This window comes from Brassica napus, chromosome C8 (genome assembly GCF_020379485.1).
Source record: "Brassica napus cultivar Da-Ae chromosome C8, Da-Ae, whole genome shotgun sequence".
Lineage (NCBI taxonomy): Eukaryota > Viridiplantae > Streptophyta > Magnoliopsida > Brassicales > Brassicaceae > Brassica > Brassica napus.
The window spans coordinates 97,534-123,885 of record NC_063451.1 but is presented as its reverse complement, the minus strand read 5'-3'; the positions used below and the strand labels follow the sequence as shown (position 1 = coordinate 123,885).

The following is a 26,352-nucleotide window of genomic DNA, read 5'->3' as shown; positions in this document are numbered from 1 at the left end:
CACGACGCAGATTTCATACTTGGTTAGTAGTCCTTGATAGGCTCCCCACTAGGGACAGACTGATCAGATGGGGCATCAATGTTGATGCTACATGCCTCCTCTGTAACTCGAACCCGAAATCAAGAAACCATCTTTTCTTCTCTTGCGCTTATAACTTTGAACTATGGAGTAAAGTCGCCACAAGACTGCAGCTACAACCGCAAGTGATCTGGGAGGACACGTTAGATCAGATGACTGCACTTCAGGTTCCAAAACCGCTCCGTCTCCTTGTCTTAACAGCTTGGCAAGCTACACTATACTGGATATGGAATGAACGGAATGCGAGACTTCACACCAGCTCTTTTCGTTCCGTCGATTCTGTTTTCAAACTGCTTGATTGGCAACTGATAAACAAGGTACAAAGCTTCAGACAAACGAACCCTAGAAGATCCTCTAGAATGATGCAGGCCTGGATTCTTCTCTCTTGATCCCTCTCGACCATCTTCCTCACCACCGTTTCTCCTCGTCATTAACGAAACGAAACACTTTGTTACCTCCGTACTCTTCTCTACTGGGCCTATTCATTAAACTGAGTTTTTAACTTAGGTTAGGCATTTTCAATTTGGTTCTTATGTGATTCTAAACTGGGCTAGGCCCTGTAAACATTTTAGGTCTTTTGCCATTTAATATTAAGTAAGCCTGTCAAAAGCCTACGATAGGATTGAATGGAAATTCATCTCAGATGTCTTATACCAACTAGGCTTTCATGCAATTTGGATAAATTGGATCATGCAATGTATAACTACAGTCTCCTACTCCTATCTTATCAATGAGGCAGTGTATGGAAATGTATTACCTCTCAGAGGCATCAGGCAAGGTGACCCTTTATCTCTTTACGTGTTCATCCTCTGCAGCGAAGTTCTGTCAGGGCTGTGTAGAGAGGCAGGGAGAAAGGGACTACTCCAAGGGATACAAGTGGCCCGAGGCTGCCCAAGGATAAACCATCTGCTTTTCGCAGATGATACAATGTTCTTCTGCCTCGCATCTCAAACAAGTTGTGAATCTCTTCTGCTGATACTCCAAGACTATGAAAAAGCTTCGGAGCAGAAGAACAAGTCTTCTATACCGTTCTCGAGTAAAACTCCCCCTGCAGTCAAAGAGAATACCAAATCAATTTTGGGAATTTCAAAGGAGGGAGGGCTAGGCAAGTATCTTGGATTACCAGAGCATTTTGGAAAAAGAAAGAAAGATTTGTTTACCTCCATAGTGGACAGGATCCTACAAAGAGTAGTCAGCTGGTCCACAAAGAGACTATCCAAAGCAGGCAAGCTCACAATATTGAAGGCAGTCCTCAGCGCAGTACCGACGTACTCCATGTCATGCTTCCAACTACCTGTAAGCCTATGTAAAAGGATCCAGTCAGTGCTCACCAGGTTCTGGTGGGATGAGGTAGAAGGAGAAAAGAAAATCTGCTGGGTTGCGTGGGATCAACTAACGAAGCCTAAAGCACTGGGAGGATTGAGGCTCAGAGATATCCAACGGTTCAATCAAGCTCTACTCGCAAAATTAGCTTGGCGAATCATCACTGTACCAGAGAGCCTTTTTGCACGTATTGTTGTGGGAAAATACTGTAAAGCTAAGAGTTTCCTAGAGGTTGAACCATCACAGAGCTGTTCCCATGGGTGGAGAAGCATTCTCCATGGACGAGATCTCTTAAGAGAGAATTTGGAAAAATCTATAGGAAATGGACAAACGACCAGGCTCTGGAAGGACTCTTGGATCTCAGTGGATAAAATCCTAAAACCTATGGGACCTATCAAGGAGGCAGCCCTAGACCTCACAGTGGCAGACCAACTAACTTCTGAGCTAAAATGGAACAAGCAGAGAATCGAGGAACTCTTACCCGATCTATGTACACAGATTCAATGTATCAAACCAAGCTCAACAGGAGCGGAAGACTCATTTATTTGGCATCAGACTTCATCGGGTCTTTACACTACTAAATCTGGGTACTTTGCTGCAAATATGTCCCTACAACAAACAAATTTAGCAAGATCAGAAGGGGGATTCAGTTGGATCAGAGATGTTTGGACAGGGAAATTCTCCCCAAAGATGAAAACTTTCCTCTGGTCCATTCTCCATAAAGCTATCTCCCTTGGATCGAACCTGCAAAGGAGAGGTTTAACGTCAGCAACGGGATGTGTAAGGTGCCAAGAAACAGAGACTGAAATGCATTGTTTTTTCACCTGCCAGTACGCGCAGAAAGTATGGGAACCCATGCCCCTTCACAGAGCAGTTCACCTAGCTGCAGACACCAACTTCTCAGATACGATAGTCCAATTCAGGAAAGTAATTTGCCTCCCACCCTCAGGTATCACTCTCAACATCCTTCCTTGAATAGTTTGGTCTATCTGGAAGTCAAGGAACACCTTGATCTTCGAAGGTCGACACAAAACTCCTGAGGAAACAGCGCTGAGGGGAATCAAGTTAGCAAGAGAATGGTCAACGTCGCAAGCACAAGTCAACAAAGGAAGCAACTTACCTCAAAATCACCACAACTGATCGCCAGAACCACCTCCAGGAGCTGCAGATAGCAATCGCGTGACTTGCAAGACGGATGCGGCGTGGAATAAGGACAAACTGGTGGCGGGACTGGCTTGGATCTTCTCCGGACAAAGACTCGAGTCTCCAATCAAAGGATCGATGATTGAACTCTCGATCGGATTACCACTAATCGCAGAAGCCTCCGCAATCAGATCAGCCCTCTGCATGGCGATCACTTTGGAGATCACCTCTCTCGATGTGTTCTCCGATAACTTAACGCTCATACGAGCAATCTCCGGCATCACTCAGGCTAAGGAAATCATCGGGATTGTGAAAGATATCCGATCGATATCTACTGAGCTTGCATCAGTATCTTTTTCGCATTTCTCTCGATCTCAAAACGCTGAGGCTGATGCCCTAGCAAAAGAGATCCTTCGTTTATCGTTTTCACTGTAACAAACGTATTGGGCCTGGGCCTTATGGGCTCATTCTCCACTTTTATTTTAATGAAGTATTATTAGTGACAAAAAAAAAAAAGCAAAACAGACACCATACTTTAAAGTTTATTCAAGACATGCCAGTGGCGCATGCAGCGTTGGAGGATATGGATCAGGGTCACATGCTCCCAATGTATTTGTGAAAATATGTTTTATGATTCTGATCATTTTAAGTTTCTATATAAAGAATAGATAGGAAAATAAGAGTAATAGATTTACACAAGTATTAAATTGTGAGTTGATTGCATATTTGATGTAGGATGTAATTAACCTATATCATGATAGCTTCGTGCTATTAGACTTCAAAGTTTAGGGACCAAACAAACTCATCCTTTTTTTTCTAACTAATAAATATATGTTGATTATGCAATCATGTATAGCAGTGTTAATTATTTCAACACCCGCCATTGATGATACGCAGATAATAAGGCTACGAAAGTGCTTAGGCAAGACCATAGAGGTCACTATCAGTTCGTATACTATAAATAGGTATACAGTTTTAAAATTTGTTTGAACAAAGTTTCATGCTATCTCTCCTGTATTTCTAGCTTTCGTTGCAATTAACACAAAGCTTCATGTTATCTCTCTATCCTTGCAGTTATAACACTCCCATAGTCCTGTGTACATATTTGATTCAACCTTCATTCGATTTACAATTCCACAATAGTTAAGCAAATTAATCAATCTAAGCTTCTTTTCAATAACACCAAGTAATTAATAAGATTTCAATTTGTGACTAATGGTATGTTTTCGTAAGTTTTTGTTTTTTATGTTTAGTTAGACTATAGAAAATACTAATGTTCAAAAGTTATAACTTAAGTAAGGGGTTATCAGTTCGAGTTTCAATTTCAACACAGGCGAAGAAACTAGACATTCTCAGATGAATGATAAGACTTAAACCACGAGTTACAGTTGAAATCATTTTACATAATTAACTTTGAATTCGATAACAGCTTCGACTAAGCCTAACACACTCCAACCAGTGCAAGATCTCAGCGTTAGGGTCTCTCTCGATTACCACATTAGTCGCGGTGATCTGCATACCTCCTCTGTACAAGCCGACGCGGCCACGAACGCGAGCTACGGCTCCGATTCTGATGTCTCTTGCTTGTCTACGAGCGACCCTTGAGTGCAGAAGAATCGTCGATGAGTCGAACCGGTGGAAGTAAGGAGAAGTGAGTTGGTTGAGCCACATGATGCACGTGACGCAGCCAGTGCCATCGTCAACGCTGAACTTGAGGAACTTCTCGGCCATGTCGCGAGAGACGATCGTGCCCACTGTCTCTACGCGTGAGACCCACGAGATAGCCCCCAGGGAGAAACAGTTGGCTTCTGTCGGTGATGGTGTCAGGCGGTGGATGTCACGTGTCATGAGTTTCGCGTGTGTGTTTTGCTGGATCGATCCATGGCTGGCCAGAGACCATAACAATGAAGATTAGTGCGGGAAAACGTTAAACAATATTCAAAAAAAAAAATTTAACTGAAAATACTTCTACAAGTAGCAATTATGTGTGGAAATAAATATATGTCCTAGTTTTGATAAGTAGTTTATTCAGATGACATTACTATTTTTATTTTTAATGTGATTAAAGAAAGTTTTTCTGTTACCTAATTGTTTTGCATACTGATTCAACACCACCGGTTTGGCTACTTGAACCGATGGTTTCCTCTTAGAGTAGTTTCCTCTGTTGTCAAAAAAAATATATATATATATTGTGCTGCATACTCAAGAGATCTGAAGTTTAGCATAGTTGTTTGAAATAAATTATTGTGTAATTTACTCTACTTTATTAAGAATTAAAAAGTACTAAAGTATAGTGTTGAGAAGAAACTATCTCATGGAAGATGACGATTTTGAAATCTTACTACATGATGCAGACCGGCACCCAGTAAGATTTCCAAAGAATTAGACATGTTTACAACTTTACAAAAGTCTATAAAGACTGCATAACTAGTTTTTTTTTTAATGACAACTTCTAGAATTTCATGAATTATTAAAGCTAAAACTCCATTAACTTTTCTTTTTCCAGACAAAAACAAATGATCTTGACAGTCACCTACTTGAGCAACTAGTTCTCGTGTAATAGCTACATCACCCTGGGTTAGATGTTATCATTTTAATCTAAATAAACTTTGTTATTCCACCATTTTTTATGTTACTTATAGAGATCATCATAAACAATAGTGTGTGGAGTCACTGATCAAACAAAACTCCACTGACACTGTTTATTTTTAGCTACCCCCTTCCAGGACATACATTTCTGTAGATTTGAATAAAGAAATGGAATATACATTTTAGTTGATTCAAGTACTATCTATGAATAGTAGAGTGGAGATGAATAAATGAAGAAAGCAAGACACTAAAAGCAGGAGAAAACTACTAAATGGTACCATGTCATTTTCAACTTTACCTTTGCTTCAGAGGCAGAGAATCTCAAAAATTCACAAAGCCACAATAAATGCCTTTAGAGGTGATTCATGTTTTCTTCGTGTGTGTTTATTTTTCGTGAACTCATGTTTAATACTTCAGTACACCATCTTGTGACTCCAATTTATAATTTTGTTATGAAAATGTGAAATAAATAAACGAGTGAAATCAGTTTATAAAGTTAGAGGATTTAGAGCGAAAACTATTTTACAGAGAAAGGGATTCCAGCCACACTCATACGTGGACGTACGAGGTGGATTTAGAGTGGGTGAGGGATGACTATGACTTGAGACGCAAGCCATTATCGTACCTAATGGTTCAATCCTTACTAACTTAAAGTTAATGAAGCTTCAGTATAATAAATTATCTTTACTTCTTATGTGATTAGGAAGGCTAAGTAAAGTATTTGCTTACCTCTAACTTATTTGCGGGCCAGAGGATCTTTTAACTTAGTCTGCAATTTAGAAAACGAGTAAAATTAATATAAGAAATTAGACAAAATTAGTATAATAAATTAGACATCCGATGCGCATCAAAGCATAGCTATTCCTGAACATAATCATTCAAGTGATGACCTTAGTCACTAACTTAATGGACAACTAATGCAAAAGGAAAAGACAGTGTGTATGTAGGTCCAAATTTTAATACGGCTCACTAGAAAAGAAAGGGTCACACATGAGCATACTCTTATTCTGTGACTGTACTTGTAATTTGCAATTAACCACACGCAAAAGTGAACATCAAAGGATTAGGTGAATATATATAACTTCCTTGAGACGTAACAGAAAAGCAAGTGATATAAAGGAGAAAAATTCCCCTAAAGAAAAACTAACCCAATCCCACATCTACTAGGGAAAACAGGGGTAGGTAGATATGTTACCAAATGGGGAGGATGATTCGGATCTTATGCGTCTGGTGAAGGAGCTTCAAGCTTCTCTAATGAAGAACGATAAGCTGGAGAAAGAAAATCACGAGCTGCGTCAAGAAGTGGCTCGCCTACGAGCACAAGTAAGCAATCTTAAAGCACATGACAATGAGAGGAAATCAATGTTATGGAAGAAGTTGCAGAGCTCATATGATGGTGGCAACACAGACGCATCTAATCTGAAAGCGCCAGAGAGTGCCAAACCCAACATAAAGGGACATGAGGTAAAGAATCCAAACCTGAAGCCAATGGTCAAAGAACAATCTATAGCAATAAAGCCGCCGCCGCCTCCACCACTTCCATCAAAAACAACACTTGGAAAAAGGTCCGTGCGTCGTGCTCCAGAAGTTGTAGAGTTGTATCGTGCCCTCACGAAGAGAGAGTCTCATATGGGCAACAAGATCAATCAGAACGGAGTTTTGTCTCCTGCGTACAACGCAAACATGATTGGTGAGATTGAGAACCGCTCCAAATATCTTTCAGATGTAAGTACAAGACAAAACCACATATGTATTTTATTGTGCATCATTGTCTAGGATTTAATTCTTATCTAAATCATTACAAACAATGTGGTGTTTGGGAACTTGCAGATCAAATCAGACACTGACAGACACAGAGAACATATCCATTTCCTAATCAGTAAGGTGGATGCTGCAACATTTACAGACATATCAGAAGTGGAGACGTTTGTGAAATGGATAGACGACGAACTATCTTGAGAATTGTTTGTGTGAATCTAAGGAAATCGAAGCTGTATCGGTTCGATAAGGAGGCGAATCAGTGGAAGGAGAGAGGTGCTGGTACTGTGAAGCTCTTGAAGCATAAGAGCGCTGGCAAGATTCGTCTCGTCATGAGGCAATCGAAAACTCTCAAGATCTGTGCTAATCACTTCGGTAAATCTCCGTTTAGAATTTACTTTATGTGGTTTAAGTTTCCTTTGGATCGGTATGAATCATCTCCTCTGTTACCCCTGTCCAAAAATCCAATCTCTCAAGAACTTTCCTAAAAATTATTTTTTTTATGAATTATTTTTAATTCAAAAAACTGACTGATTATATTTTTACCTTTCGTTACTAACTCTAAATATTAAAAACTGTTAAAGATAATGATTATCCATTATCCACTTAATGGACACTTATTTCAGAGATAACAATAGTGTATCCTCATCACCTTAACACTTGTCTACATATGGTTTACTAGAGAAATAAATATCTTATTTCTCGACACTATATATATACGTAAGATCAAATTAAATGAATAAGATTGATCATGTTTACTCTTCTTATGTTCACGTAAGACCACCACTCCATCAATAAAAATATAAATACTTCTCTTTTATTTTATAAATTCACAACACGTTATCAGCATGAAAGCTCTGACCAATTGAGGTTTATCAATCCGAAAAATTCTTAAACCAGTCGAGGTAATGTTTAAATTTATGTGTTTCAATATACTTAATTTATTTAAATCTTATTATTGTTCCGGAGTGAGAGGCTACGCATTCTCCGTTTATTTTCGGGATGATAGGCGTTGCCTTCCCCGACTGATCGTTATGGTAGGCTATGCCTTCACGATCAGAGAAACACGTGAATAAAAATGGTAGACTAAGTCTAAGTCAAAAATGGCAGACTAAGTCTCCTCGGACCTTGAAATAAGTAAAAGTCAAAATGGTAGACTAAGTCTCTGCGGACTTTGAAAAATGATCAATATGGTAGTCTAAGACTCTTCGGATCATGTGGTAGGCTAAACCTCCAATTTTAATTATTTCTCTTTAAATTTCTGCAATTTAATTTATGCATTTAAATTACCATCTTTATATATTATTATTCTATGGATACGGTTATCATGTTAAATTTGACAAAGCTCAAAATAAATGCCCTTGATATTACGAGAAATAATTATAAGACTTGAGCAGTGGGTGCAAGATGCACCTGAAAGAAAATGAGCTTTTAGAAATCATCGATATAAACTATATCGGATGAGAAAAAGATAAAGCCATGGTATTTACACACATTCAATTATGGTTTATAAGATGAGGTGTATCATGAGAAAAGATCTAAAAGATCTTTGATAAATAAATCCTTGAAAGAAAAAATTCACTAAATAGTCGGAGTTGATATAAATCCTCCGCGAAAACTGGAAAAAAATGAAATCATGATACTAAACCATCAAGTCGGTCCTACTAGAAAAGGACGAGGAATTGGATGCGGTAGAAGCCGCTATCATGGTCGTGGAAGAGGACGAGGAAGAAGATTCCGTCCATATGAAATAATTAGAACTTCCACGAAAAATGAAAGTGGTCGGGTGATAAAAGGCAAACAGAAAAGGTTTGCTATAGATACGGCCAGAAAGAAAATTGAGTACGTTGTTGTCGTACGCCAAATATTTAGCCGATCTATATCGAGAATCAAAAAGAAAAAGAGAAAAGAAGTATATTAAAATTCGTCTCTTATGAGCCCGAACCATTTTTCATAGCTTGAATACTCATCTTGATGATTCAGATTTTTTGGTTGGTCCAGAAAATGAAAATAAAATATCGATGTGATATGAGAATTATCTTCCTGAATAAGATTTTGAGATTCAGGATGGAGATAAATATACCTGACAGGTATTGAGCCATCGTCATGACTACTAAAGGTAACAAATATCTTTCCTCTCTCAAATTATATAAGTATAGTATCTAGTAATATAAACATATTATTGGTTCTAGAAGGGCTTATGATGAAAAGACATGCATAAGAAAAATATGAAAAAATTATAAATGAGTGGTAAACCTGAAGTTTACTGATATATAGCCATCTCCAATAATGTTATCGACATTATTGTGAAATGTTGAAAAACCAGAAGTTTTTCACATATAGCATGTCAAGAAAATAAAGGAAACCATCATGGGTGATGAATCATCAAACAAGTTCACAATGTGTGATATCTTTAAGCAGGCCCCAAATTAAGATCTCACTCTAAATGATTTGAAACATAATTCATCCCAAATGAGAAAACTTAATATGTTATTGGTTCTAGAGTGGGATTCAGTACGAGATTTTAGACATGGAGTGTCATCATCTCGAGGGGGAGAATTAAAGAATCCTAGTGAGTGGAACATTGAAAAATTATGTTCACACTTGAAAAAGAACTTGATAAAGTAAATTCAAGTAAGATGATCCCCATAATCGGGTGTAATGTAGTTGTGCATGTAATAAAAACATATACAATCCAGAGGGATAAAGTATATGGATAATTAAAAATATGCTCGCAAGTTTGCTAGAAGCATATGATAAGCTGATGGAATGAGATATGTGAAATGGATTACAATGAAAAGTAGGATAATTCATTTACAAAATGCCTGCCAGACATTTTGATGAAATAATGAAATCTCATATTCCAGCTGAAAATGCTCCAATGATAAAATGTGTCCTAAACGGACGATATATGAGTCTATGGCACGCTAGAGACGTGATAGACCACTTTGGTTCCAAAGAGTCCTCGAAAAGGAGCAAATATATGAATAGAGGATGAATCTCATGATGAGACCGTTGATATGGTTAATATAATAGTCAGGTACCTGAGTAAATCATCGATGATAAAGAGATCTCGATTAACCATATCAGTACAGGTAAAAAGATGGAACCAAAGAGAAAATAGATTGCCGACAATAAAATGAAAAAGCGCTATATAAATAAGGATTATGAATCTACCTCTATGTATGAGGGTAGAGTGAATTAATTGGCCATCAATTCGATATAAAGTTCGTTGGAAAAAACAAGAGATTTTTGGATCAAAAATCCAAGGTATATATTTCTCCAGAGAATTAAATAAAAGATGACCTTGCGGTATGAAAAATGGTTTGTTCCAAGGTCACTGGAGAATATTTAAAAATAGATGCAGTATATTAAAATGTCTGGCAGGACATAAATGACTTGAGTTGCATCTTGATATTTAGTAGTCCCTGGAGAGTTAAAGATGCTCTCGGGAATGTATAAAACTCTAGAAGAGTTAGAACAAGCCGTATATAAGGTATCTTGAACCAGTAACTGGTGATATATTTACGGCACTATTTGTCGATTTCCATTTGATGAGGATGAGTTTCTAGCATTAGGGGGAGGAATTAGAAAAAATTCCCAAAGAGATTACATGGTGAACATAGTCGTTGTTACACCTTGACTCCCCTATGAATTAATGAGAGCTGGAAATTCAGAAAATTGTGCATTTGCATAATTTGGCAAACCAGTTACCAAATGTGTTCACAGATACGACATGATATACCCGCTGAAAATGTTCCATCAAGAGTTGATGTTCCTAAAGAACAAACTGATGGTAACAAAATGAATGAGCCTAGGGTTCAGTTAAAGAGGGGGAGACTAGCGGGTTCTAAAAATAAAAATCCCTGAAAAAAAATTGTTGAGCAAAGCAGAAAGGTTTGAAAAGAACCTGATATTGAAAGATGTCTGAAAGAAGACATAGGTGGAAAGGTTCCAGAAAAACCTGATATTGAAAGATGTCTGAAAGAAGGCATAGGTGGAAAGGTTCCAAAAGAACCTGATACTGAAAATGTCTGAAAGAAGGCATAGATTAAAAGGTTCAAGAAGAACCAAATAAAGATATGGATCCAGATGACGAAAAGGGAACATAAAAGTATGATTTCCATCAACTACACCTTGATGAAAAGTTATAAGATAAAAGATGTTGATGGAATGTTCTCATTTTCTGTCCAAAGATATCGATCATGAAAATAATGATCCCGATCCAAGGTCCATTTAGGAATGTTAAATGACATGATTGGGAGGAGTGGCAGAATGCCATTCGAATTGAATTATTCTCCCTAAATAAAAGGAATGTCTTTGGACCGATAGTCATAATGCCTGAGAATATAAATCTTGTTGGGTATAAGTGGGTATTCGTGAGAAAAGTAACACGATATAAAACCTGATTAGTTGCCCAAGGTTTTTCTCAGAGACCGGGAATTGATTTTGAGGAAACATATTTTCCGGTAATGGATGCAATTACTTTTAGATTTTGATGAGCCTAACGGCTTCTAAAAATCTTAAAATGCATCTCATGGACGTTGTGACTGCGTATTTGTATGGATCGTTGGATAACAATATATATATGAAACTCCCTGAGGGATTGAAAATGCCAGGGGCATTAAAAAAATCCAGGGAGATTTGTTCGGTCAAGTTACAGCGATCACTTTACGGATTAAAGCAATCCGGACGCATGTGGTACAATCGCTTAAGTGAATATCTTTTGAGTAAAGGCTATGTGAATAATGCGATATGTCCATGCATTTTTATAAAGAAATCGTCATCTGGCTTTGTGATCATTGCTGTATAGGTAGATGACCTGAACGTAATTGGAACTCAAAAGGAGGTTGATGATGCTCGAACTCATATGAAAGAGGAGTTCGAAATGAAAGATCTCGGCAAGACAAAGTTTTGTCTTGGGCTCTAGATAGAGCATTTCCGAGAAGGAATATTTGTGCATCAATCAAACTATACAAAAAGGTAATTGAAACGCTTTTGTATGAATAAAGCGACTCCTTTGAATACTCCAATGGTAAATAGATCTCTCGATGTTAAAAGAGATGTTATTTTAAAAGATCCTGGTAACATCTTATATAAATAAGTACTTTGGAGATGCTAATGGTAATAAAGCATATGTGAGCTTATATTTCTTGCAAGTTGTATTTGATAAAATATAGTTTTAGACACTAATGTCTTTGCGAGATATAGCTCATTTCCTATTTATGGAAATTAGAACGGCGTCGAGAACATATCCGTTCTCTCCAAGGTACGTATTGATTTAGGATTGATTTATCCTAGAAACCCCGAGTTTGGTATGGTTTTGCAGATACATGATATTTATAAAGTCGAACACAAACCGGCTATGTTTTTACAATTGGTGGAACCGCGATCTCTTGGCGGTCCCAGAAACAAACTCTGGTTGCGACATCTTCGAATCAAGCAGAAACTATTGTGCTTCACAAAGCATGTCGAGAATGTGTGTGGCTTCGGTTAATGAGTCACCACATACAAAAATCAAGCGGAATAGTCAATGAGAAAGAGCCAACGAAAGTATTTGAAGAAAATTCGGCTTGTGTCGCTCAACTCAAAGAATGCTACTTCAAAAGCGACAAACCAAAGCATATCTCTCCAAGATTTTTCTCATACATACGAAAACTCGAGAAAAATAAAGAAGTGGACATCGAGTATGTACGGTCATCCGGCTGAGTTGTTCACAAAAGCTTTTCCGACTACAACATTCCGAAAACACGTTTATGGTATCGGAATGCAGTATTTGCGTAACCTGTGATAAGAAAGTTAGGTCCACTATTTTCAGGGGGAGATTACGGCAGTGTACTCTTTTTCCCTTGTCATGGTTTTTGTCCCAATGGATTTTTCCATGACTAGGTTTTTAACGAGGCACTACGTAATATAAAAATGGATAATCAATGGGGAGTGTTAAAGATAATGATTATCCATTGTCCACCTAATGGACACTTGTTTCAGAGATAACAATAGTGTATCCTCACCACCTTAACACTTGTCTACATATGGTTTACTAGAGAAATAAATATCTTATTTCTCGACACTATATATAGACGTGAGATCAAATTGAATGAATAAGAATGATCATGTTTACTCTTCTTATGTTCACGTAAGACCACCACTCCATCAATAAAAATATAAATACTTCTCTTTTACTTTGTAAATTCACAACAAAAACCAGATTCATTTTTATTTACTCTCTCATTTTTTTTCTTTTCTTTCTCTCTATCCCGACGGTTTCTCTCTTCCTCTCTGCAACTTCTCTTTTTCTTGTTTTTTCTTCTTTTTTCTTCAACATCAAATCCGATAGCGAAGAGTGTTCTCTGTGAAATCTGAGATTAGATCTTAAAACCTGAAGAAGAAACAGATTTGTGGTGCCTCGATGTGGCGACGTTGAAGGGGACAAAAATGGAAACAGATCCGCGGTGCCTCACGATTTAGCGTTTTTATTGTCCTCATGTTTTCGATTTAGGGTTGTAAATTAAGATTCTGGGTTTTGTATGATTAGGGTTCTTATTGTTCTCTATAGATCTGGGTTTTGTTTTATGATTTTGGAATTTTATTGTTCTTATTGCCCCTTTGAAAAGTATGTTTCGTGTTTTTTTATTTATTTTCTTCAGATCTGGATCCAGTGTAACTCGGTATTACTAACTCAGTCGAATTTGGTATAACTAACTCAGTAGTACTTAGTATTATGCAGTATAACCAGTAGAACTTAGTCGAACTCGGTATAACTAACTTAGTAGTAGTACTAGTAGAACTTAGTAGTACTCAGTACAATCGGTATAACTCGGTATAACTACACTCGGTTGTACTCAGTATAACTAATTATAATCTGGTATAACTACACTCAGTAGTACTAAGTATAACTCGGTATAACTACATTCAGTAGTACTCAGTATAACTCAAGTATAACTTAACATCAATATTACCCAGTAGAACGAAGTATAACCCAGTACAACTAAGTAAAACTATACAGTATAATGTAGTATCCGAAATTTGAAAATTTTGAAAATTTGAAAATTTGAAAATTTAAAAATTTGAAAATTTTGAAAGTTTGAAAATTTGAAAATTTGAAAATTTAAAAATTTGAAAATTTGAAATTTGAATTTCGAATTTTTTATGATTTAAATTAATAATTTCGAAAATGCAAAAGGGCAAAATCGGATATTCATGTTTCATTAAAGCAATAGGGGTATAGGAGATTTGAGAGGCCCATATGAGATTGGCTCTACCACAAGTGGGGTCAATAGAGAAGTTGGCTCGATCGGTATTTAAGTTACTCTTGGAACTGTTGCAGTTAAACATGGCATGAGTGTTCAAGAACACGTGGGAAATGAAAAGTCTTGTGTATGGCACGCTCGTGACTTTGCTGACGGGGAACTCAAGGATGAGCTTTTCTGCATCCGGTTTGCTTCCATTGAGAGTGAGTATCAATTATGATAACACTAGTGGAAGCCCGCTATGGGCGGAATATGATATTTTGTCAATTATATTTTTTAAGTTTATTTCTAAATTTAAGGGATTGTGTTCATCTTTGATTCATACCAATTTTTCATATGATTCTTTTGCGATTGGTGTAATTGAGAGCCAAGGAAAAGAACAATTAGCTAAGTCAAATTTCTACAGCATCAAAAGAGAAAATATTCACGTGTGACACAAAATCAAGCAAAAATTACAACTGTATAAGCATTTGTGTATTCGTGGTTCTAATCAACAAAATTGGAAAAACAATCAAAGAAATATGTAGTCTACATGAAATGAAGAGTCCCACTAAGATATATATATTGTCAACATAAAGTATATTGATCCAAGGTGATGTATAGTCCCTAAAAACAGAGCAACAGTGTCTAATATTTGATTAATGAAACTTTTTTTCTGAAAAAATTGACTAATGAAAACATAACGACAATTTAAACTAAAACTACAAATATAAAGCATGTGGAATTGAAAGAGTATCTTAAATATTTTTGAGAAAATCATTTGAAGACTAATAAACGAAGTGCTAATCATCAACCTAGTTTCCGTTTGCTTGTTCATGTTGTTGTGTTTTAACACTACAAGAAAACATAATCTTAACAAGAGCGGTTTTCCTCGCGAGTTCGTCGTAAAAGAGGCTTTATGACGAATTAGCGCGGAAACACGTTTGCTCGTTACTCATCCGTCGTAACACATATTTCCTCGCCAGTTCGTCGTAACTTAGCGAAGAAAATATTTCGTCGTAAAGACGAAGTACATCATTTCGTCGTAAAGACCACGTAAATATTCCACGTAAGGAGGTCGCTATAATTCCTCGTAAATACCTCAAAACGAGTTCCTCGTAAACTACACGTAAATACCCTGAAAGTGTTTCCTCGCAAAATACACGTAACTACCACGAAACTATTTCCTCGTAAAATACTCGTTTATCTTTCCTCGTCATTTCCTCATAAATGTTTTCTCGTAAAATACTCGTTTATTTTTTCTCGTCATTTCCTCGTAAGGTTTCCACGTAAATAGGTCGTACATTAGCTACAAATTTACTTCGTTTTTATTATTTTACAGAATTTAAAAATATAATTAAAAAAATAATTAAAATTATTTAATTTATTAATAAAATTATAATTTAAAATAAAAATAAATCAATACGAAAATATTTTATATATAAATAAGTTTTGAATTTATAATACAACAACCGGAAAAAAAAGAACTAAGGGTCGTTCATCGCCTGGTAGAATTCATCACTCCTCCTCGCAACATCCGCCTCATTATGTATGTCGGATGATTCGCCTCGAATGGGATGTTGTTGTCGCATGTTTCTCAACATGGACTCCCATTCTGGATTTGTGGCCGTATAACGTCCAAGAAGCCCTCGACTCCACCCATACGAGATTTTGTCGCGGCTAACTCGTTACGCAGCTCAGTGACTTCATCATCCCGTCGCTGACCTTAAGACGATGTCGCTCTCGGAAAATCGTTGACGGAACCAATCCCCAACGTCCGTCCCTTTTTTTAGGGACAACCTTAAAAACAAAAAATAAATATTGTTAGTAAAAATTTAAAGATAAATTAAATGAATAATAAAAAATTAAAATTTTAGAAAATTACCTTCTCGTAAATCTTATCCACTTCAAGTGTGGATAAGGTGACGGGTAATCCGTCGGTAGGCTGCTGGGTCAGCTGGGTCTGGCGGTCTTCAACCCGAGCAACCACGCCGTTGTAGATTTGCTCGGACTTGCCATCTACAAATACGCCCGCCTTGTTCTTGTGGGTCCTCTCGTAAAGTTCCATAAGAGACGGGAGATGTTCCGTCTCTTTGGCCTAAAAAACATTTAAGAAAGTTAGAATAAAAATATATATATTAAAAATTTTATTTAATAAAATATTTAATTACCATTTCCAAACGGACACCGGCGTGGGGTTTTGGCCCGTAGTGTGAAGCATCGGCCCGTTTCCGTGCTCATCGACCGTGTTACGGGAGTTAGAGCAAGACTGGATGATTCTAATGGAATCAGGAAGACGCCAATAACGGATGAGGCCATCCCACACATCCGTGGTGAGCTCAGCGGGTTTGCCACGCCATACCCCTTCACGATCCAGTCACCCTTCCAGTTGGAGACCGTGTCCAACAAGCGAACTTTCGCCTTCGCGTTAAACTCTTCCTCACCCTCTCAGTGATCCCCAAGGCCCAATTATATTTTTGCTGTTGAAAAAAATAAATTAACAATTAGTTTTTTAAAAAGTATATATTTAAATCATGAAAAAATTAGAGTATATATAATTAATTAATAGAAACTTACAGCGTAAATTTTGAACCACGTCTTTCTGACGTAGTGAGGTGTCTTACTCCAGTTCGGATGTGCCATGGAGAAGTAACCTTTGATCGTGTCGGTTACGTCCGATGCAAGACATCCGTCAATCCCCCACCTGGAAAATACAAATTTAAAATATAAATTATTTTTTAGTGTTATAAAAGAATTTTAAACGAATTAAAAAAAAAAATTAATGCAACATACCACAAAGCTCCGTCCGGTCGGTCGGGGTCGATGACTGGTAAACCTTCTCTGCCTGGCAGACGGAGAATGTCCTCTACAGTGTACTGCGAGTAAGGAGAACTCGGAGGCACCATCAAATCAGGATGAATATCGGCGGCCATCGGAGGTGCCATCGGAGGAGGCACAGGAGGAGGCATCGTCGGATGAGCCATCGGAGAAGGCACATGAGGAGCCGATGGTGCACTAGAAGAAGTAGACCCAAAGACTCTCTGAGTGTACTGAGTCTCGGGGACAGTCTCCTGACCCGAAGAACCGGGAGCTGAAGAAGAGGTCGGGTCTAAACGACTACCCGGCTCACCGAACATCTCTCTGTAATGGGTAGTAAGTCTTCCATTTCGAACCTGGGAAAAAAATTTTATTTTTAAAATTAATATCAACAGTATATTTCCCAATATTATCCACCTAATCAACACTAAATAACATAAAATCCGTAAACCTATCTAAATTCCCTATACTAACCACCTAATATATCCTAAACTAACCAAATTATAGAGGAATTAGAGAGGCTTACCATTGCTACGAAATGGAGAGGAAGTAGAGAGGAAGTAGAGAGGAAAAAAAGAGTGAGCGCTCTGGGGTATATATAAGATTACATATCGTCGCAAATTCCTCGTAAGGTTACGACGAAATAGTGAGCAGTTACAAAGACCCGTGTTTTTTTTGTACGAGGTTTTAACGACGATTTTGCTTACGTGGAATTAACGAGCCGCACTTTCCTATAAATATACCCACAACTCTCATTCTCAAACCACACACAAACTCCCAAATCACACCCTATCTCAAATCATATTCCTCAGCAAAATCCTATTCAAATTATAAATATTTGAAAAAAAAAGAAAAGGAGAAGATATTAGAATTCATGTGGGCGAGACTTACGTATTATAATTGCTGGAAGTCTTGCCACATGTTAATCTGGTATCTTTCTCCTTTTCCTTTTTTTCTAGTTTTTACACTACGAGGTATTTACAACGATTTCTGCTTACGTGGTGTTTACGACGATTTCTGCTTACGTGGAATTAACGAGTGTTATGTTTAAATCCTTTTACGTGGTGTTTACGACGATTCCTTTTACGTGGTGTTTATGACGATTTCTGCATACGTGAAATTAACGTATTTGTTGGTATTTAGGAAGCTAACTTGGTCTGCTTGTGAAGCTAAGATGAAAAGCTCGAATTTGTTGTACCTTCGTCCACCGTTGACATCAACTACATCGAATTTGTTAGACCGAACACCTCTGTTGACGACGGGGTCGAACCATTCACATTCGAAGAGGACGCATTTCAGCTTCAGTATCCCTGGAAATTCGACTTCAATAATCTCCGTCAAGATCCCGTAGAAATCTGTTTCCCCTTTCACACATATTCCATAGTTACTGGTCGCTCGCTGTCTACCATACTCATATGTGTGAAAAGTATAGCCTCGTGTGAAATACATCTGTGATGTGGTGACCTTTACAAGTGGAGATTGAATTACTTCGTGTAACCACTTAGGATAATCTGCATCGTCGTCGTCATAATCAACCTGCAAAAATAAAGAGATTGTTAATGAAATACAGATCATGTATGAAAAAAGAGTTTGAGTTAATATTTGATTCCGCAACCACTTAATGAAGTGTTGATCTTTCCTTTTGTCTACGTCACTTGTGGATATACCAGGAAATGTTTCTTCGACTTGAGAAACAAATAGGCTGTAAAATCACATTTTATAGGAATGAATCGCTCGCAAATATATAATTAATTATACTTATATGTGTTTCGAAGTGTCCATATATGTTACCTTTCAAAATAACGCATCAATGGATCCTCGCAATTGAGTAGAATATAGGTGTGTGCGCTATGAGCGTCTTGTTTACTCGACTGTTGGGGTCAAAATCGGTCACGACGGAATCAATGTCTGAAAATCCGTAAAAATCGGCATGAACGTTTTTACGAAAAATAAATCGTAGAAAAAGATCTATTTTTACAAAGAATCTTGCGGAAAAAACACATTTACGAAAAATCGGAGAAAGACGCGAACAAGGTTGCCGCGTAGCAACCAGCGCAAAAGCTGGTCGCTACGTAGTGACCGAGCTCTCACCAAAGCACGGTCACTACGTAGCGTGCTCGGTCGCTACGTAGCGTGCTCGGTCGCTACGTAGCGTGCTCGGTCGCTACGTAGCGTGCTCGGTCGCTACGTAGCGTGCTCGGTCGCTACGTAGCGTGCTCGGTTGCTACGTAGCGTGCTCGGTCGCTACGTAGCGTGCTCGGTCGCTACGTAGCGTGCTCGGTCGCTTAAGGGCAGAAGAGGAAAGGCGTAAACCGACCTTGGAGCCAGTATATAAGGGGTCCTAGGCGAGAGGCATGAGGGGGAACTCTTTTAGACTCAGAACTCTCTGCACTTAGAAACTTAGGCTTATTTCTCGACAAGTTCGGTTTCTATGACTGGCAATCAATCACTAGACGAACTCGCCTAGGCAGTTCGATCTCTTGTCCAGCTCTACCAATTGAACTACGTTCGGCTTGATCCTCGAAAGGGGTACGTAGGCCACCTTTCATAAGGTTCAGTCCGAAATCAATCAAAGCCTTTTAGATATCTTTGTCGTCTTTTGTTATCGAGCTGCGACTCAACTAGGATTAGGGTTTTATGTTGCTAGAACTAGGTAACTCGCTGACGGCCCCTGCGGCCAAAGCCTTTGTATTCTCTTGTAATGATCGCAATGCTCTTACGCGAATTCGAAATAAGATCTACTTTCTTTGTAAATTCGTTTTATCATGTTTTCTCATATTTTCCCCATTTATTTGGTTACTTGTCGTTGGCTCTCGCAGAGATCCGGGTCCTTTGGAAAATTAGGGTTTTCCTAAGTTTCCTTATTTTACCGAAATCGACAGTGTGAATTTCGGTTCCCACAGTTTGGCGCTAGAAAGAGGGGGGGTACGGATTACTCTAACTCATAGCCGCAAAACGCTTGATCAAAACAATGTCTGGAAATACGAAAGACAAAATAGCAGTTTACAATAACGCTGGTAAGACAACTCCAGCCGCCACTGCGCCTATGGCGAACACTTAGGCAAAAGCCACGGTTCTTGAGAAAATCGAAAACCTAGCCGCGACTCTTCATTACAGGAAGTGTAACGAAACGAGCTCGCGATTTCTCTATCTAAACGTAAAGAGAAACGATAAATTTTATCAAACCCCGTAAGTTTGGCTCATTACCGAACTAAAGAAGTCTCAACGCATAAGGGTTTTACCGAAAAATGTTTTCCAAAAGCTTTTCGGAAAAGTAAAACTTGCTCTCCCCTAAACCGCAGAAAAACCTTTGGTTAATCGCGGAAAAAGGAAGCACATCAAATCGGGTACATAGCTCGCCGCTGTACTTTTTTCCAAAAGATTGAGCGACCTAGCTACTCGGTCCGTCGCTACGTATTGAGCGACCAAGCCACTCGTCGGTCGCTACGTATTGAGCGACCAAGACACTCGGTCGGTCGCTACGTATTGAGCGACCTAGCTACTCGGTCGGTCGCTACGTATTGAGCGACCAAGACACTCGGTCGGTCGCTACGTATTGAGCGACCAAGCTACTCGGTCGGTCGCTACGTATTGAGCGACTTAGCCACTCGGCCGGTCGCTACGTATCGAGTGACCAAGCCACTCGTCGGTCGCTACATATTGAGCGACCAAGACACTCGGTCGGTCGCTACGTTTTGAGCGACCAAGCCACCCGTCGGTCGCTACATATTGAGCGACCAAGACACTCGGTCGGTCGCTACGTATTGAGCGACCTAGCCACTCGGTCGGTCGCTACGTATTGAGCGACCTAGCCACTCGGTCGGTCGTTACGTATTGAGCGACCAAGCAACTCGGTCGGTCGCTACGTATTGAGCGACCAAGCCACTCATCGGTCGCTACGTATTGAGCGACCAAGCCACTCGTCGGTCGCTACGTATTGAGCGACCAAGACACTCGGTCGGTTACCACGCATTGAGCGACCTAGAAACTCAGTCGGTCTCTACGTATTGAGCGACCAAGCCACTCGTCGGTCGCTACATATTGAGCGACCAAGACACTCGGTCGGTCGCTACGTATTGAGCGACCTAGCTACTCCGTCGGTCGCTGCGTATTGAGCGACCAAGACACTCGGTCGGTCTCTACGTATTGAGAGACCTAGCTACTCAGTCGGTCGCTACGTATTGAGCGACCTAGGCACTCGGCCGGTCGCTACTTATTGAGCGACCAAGCCACTCGTCGGTCGCTACGTATTGAGCGACCAAGACACTCGGTCGGTCGTTCGCTACGTATTGAGCGACCTAGCCCCTCGGCCGGTCGCTACGTATTGAGCGACCAAGCCACTCATCGGTCGCTACGTATTGAGCGACCAAGACACTTGGTAGGTCGCTACGTATTGAGCGACCTAGCCACTCGGTCGGTCGCTACGTATTGAGCGACCAAGCCACCCGTCGGTCGCTACGTATTGAGCGACCAAGACACTCGGTCGGTCGCTACGTATTGAGCGACCAAGCCACTCGGTCGGTCGCTACGTATTGAGCGACCTAGCTACTCGGTCGGTCGCTACGTATTGAGCGACCAAGCCACTCGGTCGGTCGCTACGTATTGAGCGACCAAGCCACTCGGTCGGTCGCTATGTATTGAGCGACCAAGCCACTCGGTCGGTCGCTACGTATTGAGCGACCAAGACACCGGTCGATCGCTACGAATGGAGCGACCAAGCCACTCGGTCGGTCGCTACGAATTGAGCGACCTAGCCACTCGGTCGGTCGCTACGTATTGTGCGATCAAGCCACTTGGCCGGTCGCTAAGTATTGAGCAACCAAGCTACTCAGTCGGTCGCTACGTATTGAGCGACCTAGCCACTCGGTTGGTCGCTATGTTGCAACCGACCCGCGAACGAGTTGATCGTTATTATTTTTTCAGAAAAACTTTCGCAACATATGACAACCTTCGAAAATCTAAAAACGATCGTAGAAAAAGAATATCGAATAAGGGAAGAGATGGAGCGAAATCCGAAAAACAAAATTCGCCCAACCGCCTGTCTCCATGGTCTCACCATCCGTCCTCTCGCGCCTTGATATGTGGCCAAAACTTCATCACCTGACGAGTCTTACTGATCATCCTTTTCATCTCTCGATCGTCCCTGGCTATTCCTAAACGCTAAAAAGTTTTCGACGAGATGCCTATTCATTTTCGTAAATCCAATGATACTATGATTGAAACATGGATCACGAAAACTGCAATATTGGCAGCAGCCAAAACGCGGCCAGGAAAGCATAGAAGTGCATGAAAAGTTAATATTCTTGCTATTCGAAGTGGGCAGACAGACACAAAAAGAGAAGAGCAAATGAGCTAGCAAAACTAAGAAGAGACAAAATTGCATCTTCGAGAGAACTAAGAACTTTAGGGAACGTAAAACCTTGGTGGATAGTCTAGCGAACTAAGTCTTAGGTGATTTTTCCTGTCTCGATATATTGTCCCATAATTGTTCGTCCAGATCTTGCAAACCGATCTAAACTCTCCGAAAATCGAGAAACGATCGCCACGCATATCAAGCTCGCTTCCTAAGGAGAGAAAAAACTAGAGACATGAACATCATCTTAAATTCGATTCGTTTCTGGCAATTCTCTCGGAACCGACATATTCCAAGTCTTCAACCTGGAAACAACCAAACAGTTAGTGGAAAGGTTCCACTTGTCAAAAATCGACCAAGTTCCATATACTACGATTCACTTTAAGCCCGCTGTGTTTTACTCATAAAATGCGGCATGTAAGGAAAACTCGTAACAGAGCTCCTATAGCTATACGGAACATCCTCAAATAGACACGAAAGAAATCTCGGAAGGCCAACACCACACAAAGCACGGTATCGGAGGATGCCTCTTTCTAGGGACAAATTTACGTGACCCCCTTGGTCCTAACTCCTCGATCACAAATCAAATCCAAACAGGAACAACAATTCTGGCTGCAAACATCCGTAGTCAAACCAGAATGTTTCCCAAACGCAGGGATAAGACTAATCCCTTGCAACATCGCAAAACATCTTCAATCCCGCGAACATTTCAAGCGCGAAACGCGGCATACAAAAGAATAACAAATCTTCAGCATCGCGAGACGTGGCAGACGCCTGAAGATTCATTCTTCGACGAAATTTCCTTCCTCGATAAAAACACTTTCTTGGAAGACCTGGCAGTCATACGCACTAACATCTTCTCAAAACATATCCTTCGCGAAGACTCGAAACGGTAATTTTAACCGTTAAGTTTGTTGCTGATCACAACAAACTCTTAACATCCTAAACAGACTTAGCCATCTCGTAGAGATGACTCTCGTACATCCGATACAAGGATAATAGCGCTATAAAATAAACCCAAAATTTTTGGTCAGCACTTCAAGGAGGCTTAAAAATTGTCCTTGGAGAGATGCTCGGTTCCAACCATACAAGTCGTATATGCCGAGAACCTATCGCGGACTTTAAATTGGTATGGAATCAGGATGAAACTGAAACGGGATACGTAAGTCGATTTAGTCATCGCACCCTCTAAAACCAAGAGTAAACCTAGGTCTTGCCCTAAACCCAGCGCACTGGTCTCTAACATCTCTAGGCATAGTATCAAAAACCTTGATACGAGATCCCAAAATTTGTCTCTTTGACAATATTCGAGCGTCTTCAGAAATCCCGCAAGTTTACACACTGCGGAAAACTCTCGAAACAGATCACGGATATAACAGTTCACACAAAGTTAGATTATGAGATGACAACTCGTAATCTTCCTTCTACACCCATATAAAATGCCATCGGCAGCAACACGCCTGGTAACCGCTACATAAAAACTAGACCGTAAAGGTCTCGCTGGAAAACAAGTCATAAGAACCTTAACTCCAAGACGAACTACGAAAAGCTTTAACCCTTCAACAAGGGTACGTAGGCAGCCGTCATAAGGCGCAGACCCAATCTTATCGCGTTCTACTCTTAGAAGAGCGAGAAGACCACTTACCACGAACCTTTTCGACCATTAATTCCGTCTAACTCAACTAACTTGCCAAGCCACTCGCTAAAACCTCACGCTAGAAGCTCATCGTTCTAACGAGCTGGGGGGCTAACTGTTGGGGTCAAAATCGGTCACGACGGAATCAATGTCTGAAAATCCGTAAAAATCGGCATGAACGTTTTTACGAAAAATAAATCTTAGAAAAAGATCTATTTTAAGAATCTAGCGGAGAAAACACATTTACGAAAAATCGGAGAAAGACGCGAACAAGGTTGCCGCGTAGCAACCAGCGCAAAAGCTGGTCGCTACGTAGCGACCAAGCTCTCACCAAAGCTCGGTCCCTACGTAGCGTGCTCGGTCGCTACGTAGCGTGCTCGGTCGCTACGTAGCGTGCTCGGTCGCTACGTAGCGTGCTCGGTCGCTACGTAGCGTGCTCGGTCGCTACGTAGCGTGCTCGGTCGCTACGTAGCGTGCTCGGTCGCTACGTAGCGTGCTCGGTCGCTACGTAGCGTGCTCGGTCGCTACGTAGCGACCGATCTCGAGCCGGAGCTCAGTCGCTACGTAGCGACCGAGCTCGAGCCAAAGCTCGGTCGTTACGTAGCGACCGAGCTCGAGCCAAAGCTCGGTCGCTACGTAGCGACCGAGCTCGAGCCAAAGCTCGGTCACTACGTAGTGACCGAGCTCTTCCGAAACGTCGATACGACATCAGTCCATGCATTCTCGTCTACCCTTCGATGCTATCTCCCGAATACCTTAGCGAACCCATCTCACGTTCCCCGCCATTTCTAGGTTATCAATCAAACTTTACCTTAAAAACCGTGGAAAGTTCATTCTTTATCGAAAGAAGCCGTAATAAACGCTTCGAGTCGAAAGACGGCCCAAAGGGACCTAAGACATGACTCGAGGCCCAACTTACGATTTCTTAACCAACAGCCCGTAAACCGCATGTCGGTTTACGCTTGGTCCGCAAGGAAAGATAAATGTCAAGTTTTCGCAGATAAATACGAAATTTTGAAGATAATTACGAAGATCGGAAAAATTGAATATCTCCATTTTTATGCTATGGCGGCTTAAGGGCAGAAGAGGAAAGGCGTAAACCGACCTTGGAGCCAGTATATAAGGGGTCCTAGGCGAGAGGCATGAGGGGGAACTCTTTTAGACTCAGAACTCTCTGCACTTAGAAACTTAGGCTTATTTCTCGACAAGTTCGGTTTCTATGACTGGCACTCAATCGCTAGACAAACTCGCCTAGGCAGTTCGATCTCTTGTCCAGCTCTACCAATTGAACTACGTTCGGATTGATCCTCGAAAAGGGTACGTGGGCAGCCTTTCATAAGGTTCAGTCCGAAATCAATCAAAGCCTTTTAGATATCTTTGTCGTCTTTTGTTATCGAGCTGCGACTCAACTAGGATTAGGGTTTTATGTTGCTAGAACTAGGTAACTCGCTGACGGCCCCTGCAGCCAAAGCCCTTGTATTCTCTTGTAATAATCGCAATGCTCTTACGCGAATTCGAAATAAGATCTACTTTCTTTGTAAATTCGTTTTATCATGTTTTCTCATATTTTCCGCATTTATTTGGTTACTTGTCGTTGGCTCTCGCAGAGATCCGGGTCCTCTGGAAAATTAGGGTTTTCCTAAGTTTCCTCATTTTACGAAAATCGACAGTGTGAATTTCGGTTCCCACATCGACCACCAAACCTCTTTAGACTTCCCACCGAGTCGCCCAATCTGGCAAAAGATGTTTGGAACACCACCAACTGCATATGTTGGCGCAACACCACCATCATCATATCTTCTTGGAGCTCTTCTCCGGGTACTTACTTTTGACGCAAAGTAGTACGATGTGAAGTGAGAAACTTCTTTCGTCAAACTTCTAGCAATTATAGAACCTTCAACTTTGGCGAGGTTCTTTGCTTTTCCCTTCAAATATTTCATGGCTCGCTCATACTGATACATCCATCCGTAATGTACAGGTCCACGAAGCAATGCCTCATATGGGAGGTGGACAGCTAGATGCTCCATGACGTTAAAAAATCCGGGAGAAAATATCTTCTCCAAGTTGCACAATAAGATGGGAATGTTCTCCTGAAGCTGTTCCACAACTTCTTCTTTAAGAGTGCGTGTGCTCAGATCCCTGAAAAATGCTCTAATGCCTTTTATATTCCAAAAAAAATTAAACACATTGTTAGTCATATATTATTTTGCAAATTAGACCGTTATAAAATTATTGTGATATAATACACTACGTACCTGCAAGTGTTTCATGTACGTTTGTTGGAAGTAGCTCCGCAAATGCAAAGGGCAGTAGTCATTGCATAAAGACATGACAATCATGACTCTTCATCCCGGAGAACTTTTGATCCTTTTCAACACATCTAGAGAGATTCGAAACATACCCATCGGGTAACTTCACTTCTGATG

At 40.2% G+C, this 26,352-nt stretch overlaps 2 protein-coding genes and 1 long non-coding RNA gene across 4 annotated transcripts; 1 reads left to right on the top strand and 2 right to left on the bottom strand.

Moving 5' to 3' along the window:
• Positions 1 to 3,818: 3,818 nt before the first annotated feature.
• LOC125591500 (CST complex subunit STN1-like) lies at positions 3,819 to 5,750 on the bottom strand. Its single transcript, XM_048765863.1, has 2 exons — positions 5,689 to 5,750; positions 3,819 to 4,429 (listed from the first exon to the last, which is right to left on the bottom strand). Exons 1-2 carry the CDS (start codon positions 5,748 to 5,750, stop codon positions 3,952 to 3,954), a joined length of 540 nt encoding a protein of 179 aa, XP_048621820.1. The 3' UTR covers positions 3,819 to 3,951.
• Positions 5,751 to 6,182: 432 nt separating this feature from the next.
• Positions 6,183 to 6,851, bottom strand: LOC125591763. The gene is made up of 2 exons (XR_007327875.1): positions 6,613 to 6,851; positions 6,183 to 6,444 (listed from the first exon to the last, which is right to left on the bottom strand). It is a non-coding gene; the product is annotated as an uncharacterized LOC125591763 (long non-coding RNA).
• LOC111208655 (protein CHUP1, chloroplastic-like) lies at positions 6,322 to 14,501 on the top strand. 2 transcript variants are annotated; one of them, XR_007327872.1, is made up of 3 exons: positions 6,322 to 6,858; positions 6,964 to 7,266; positions 14,219 to 14,501. XR_007327872.1 is itself a non-coding variant. In XM_022707924.2 (2 exons), the coding sequence occupies exons 1-2, from the start codon at positions 6,322 to 6,324 to the stop codon at positions 7,090 to 7,092; spliced, it is 666 nt and encodes a 221-aa protein (XP_022563645.2). In that variant the 3' UTR covers positions 7,093 to 7,430. The 2 variants fall into 2 exon arrangements, 1 of the variants encoding a protein (XP_022563645.2); XM_022707924.2 differs by lacking the exon at positions 14,219 to 14,501 and having other exon boundaries at positions 6,964 to 7,430.
• The last annotated feature ends 11,851 nt before the right edge of the window (positions 14,502 to 26,352 follow it).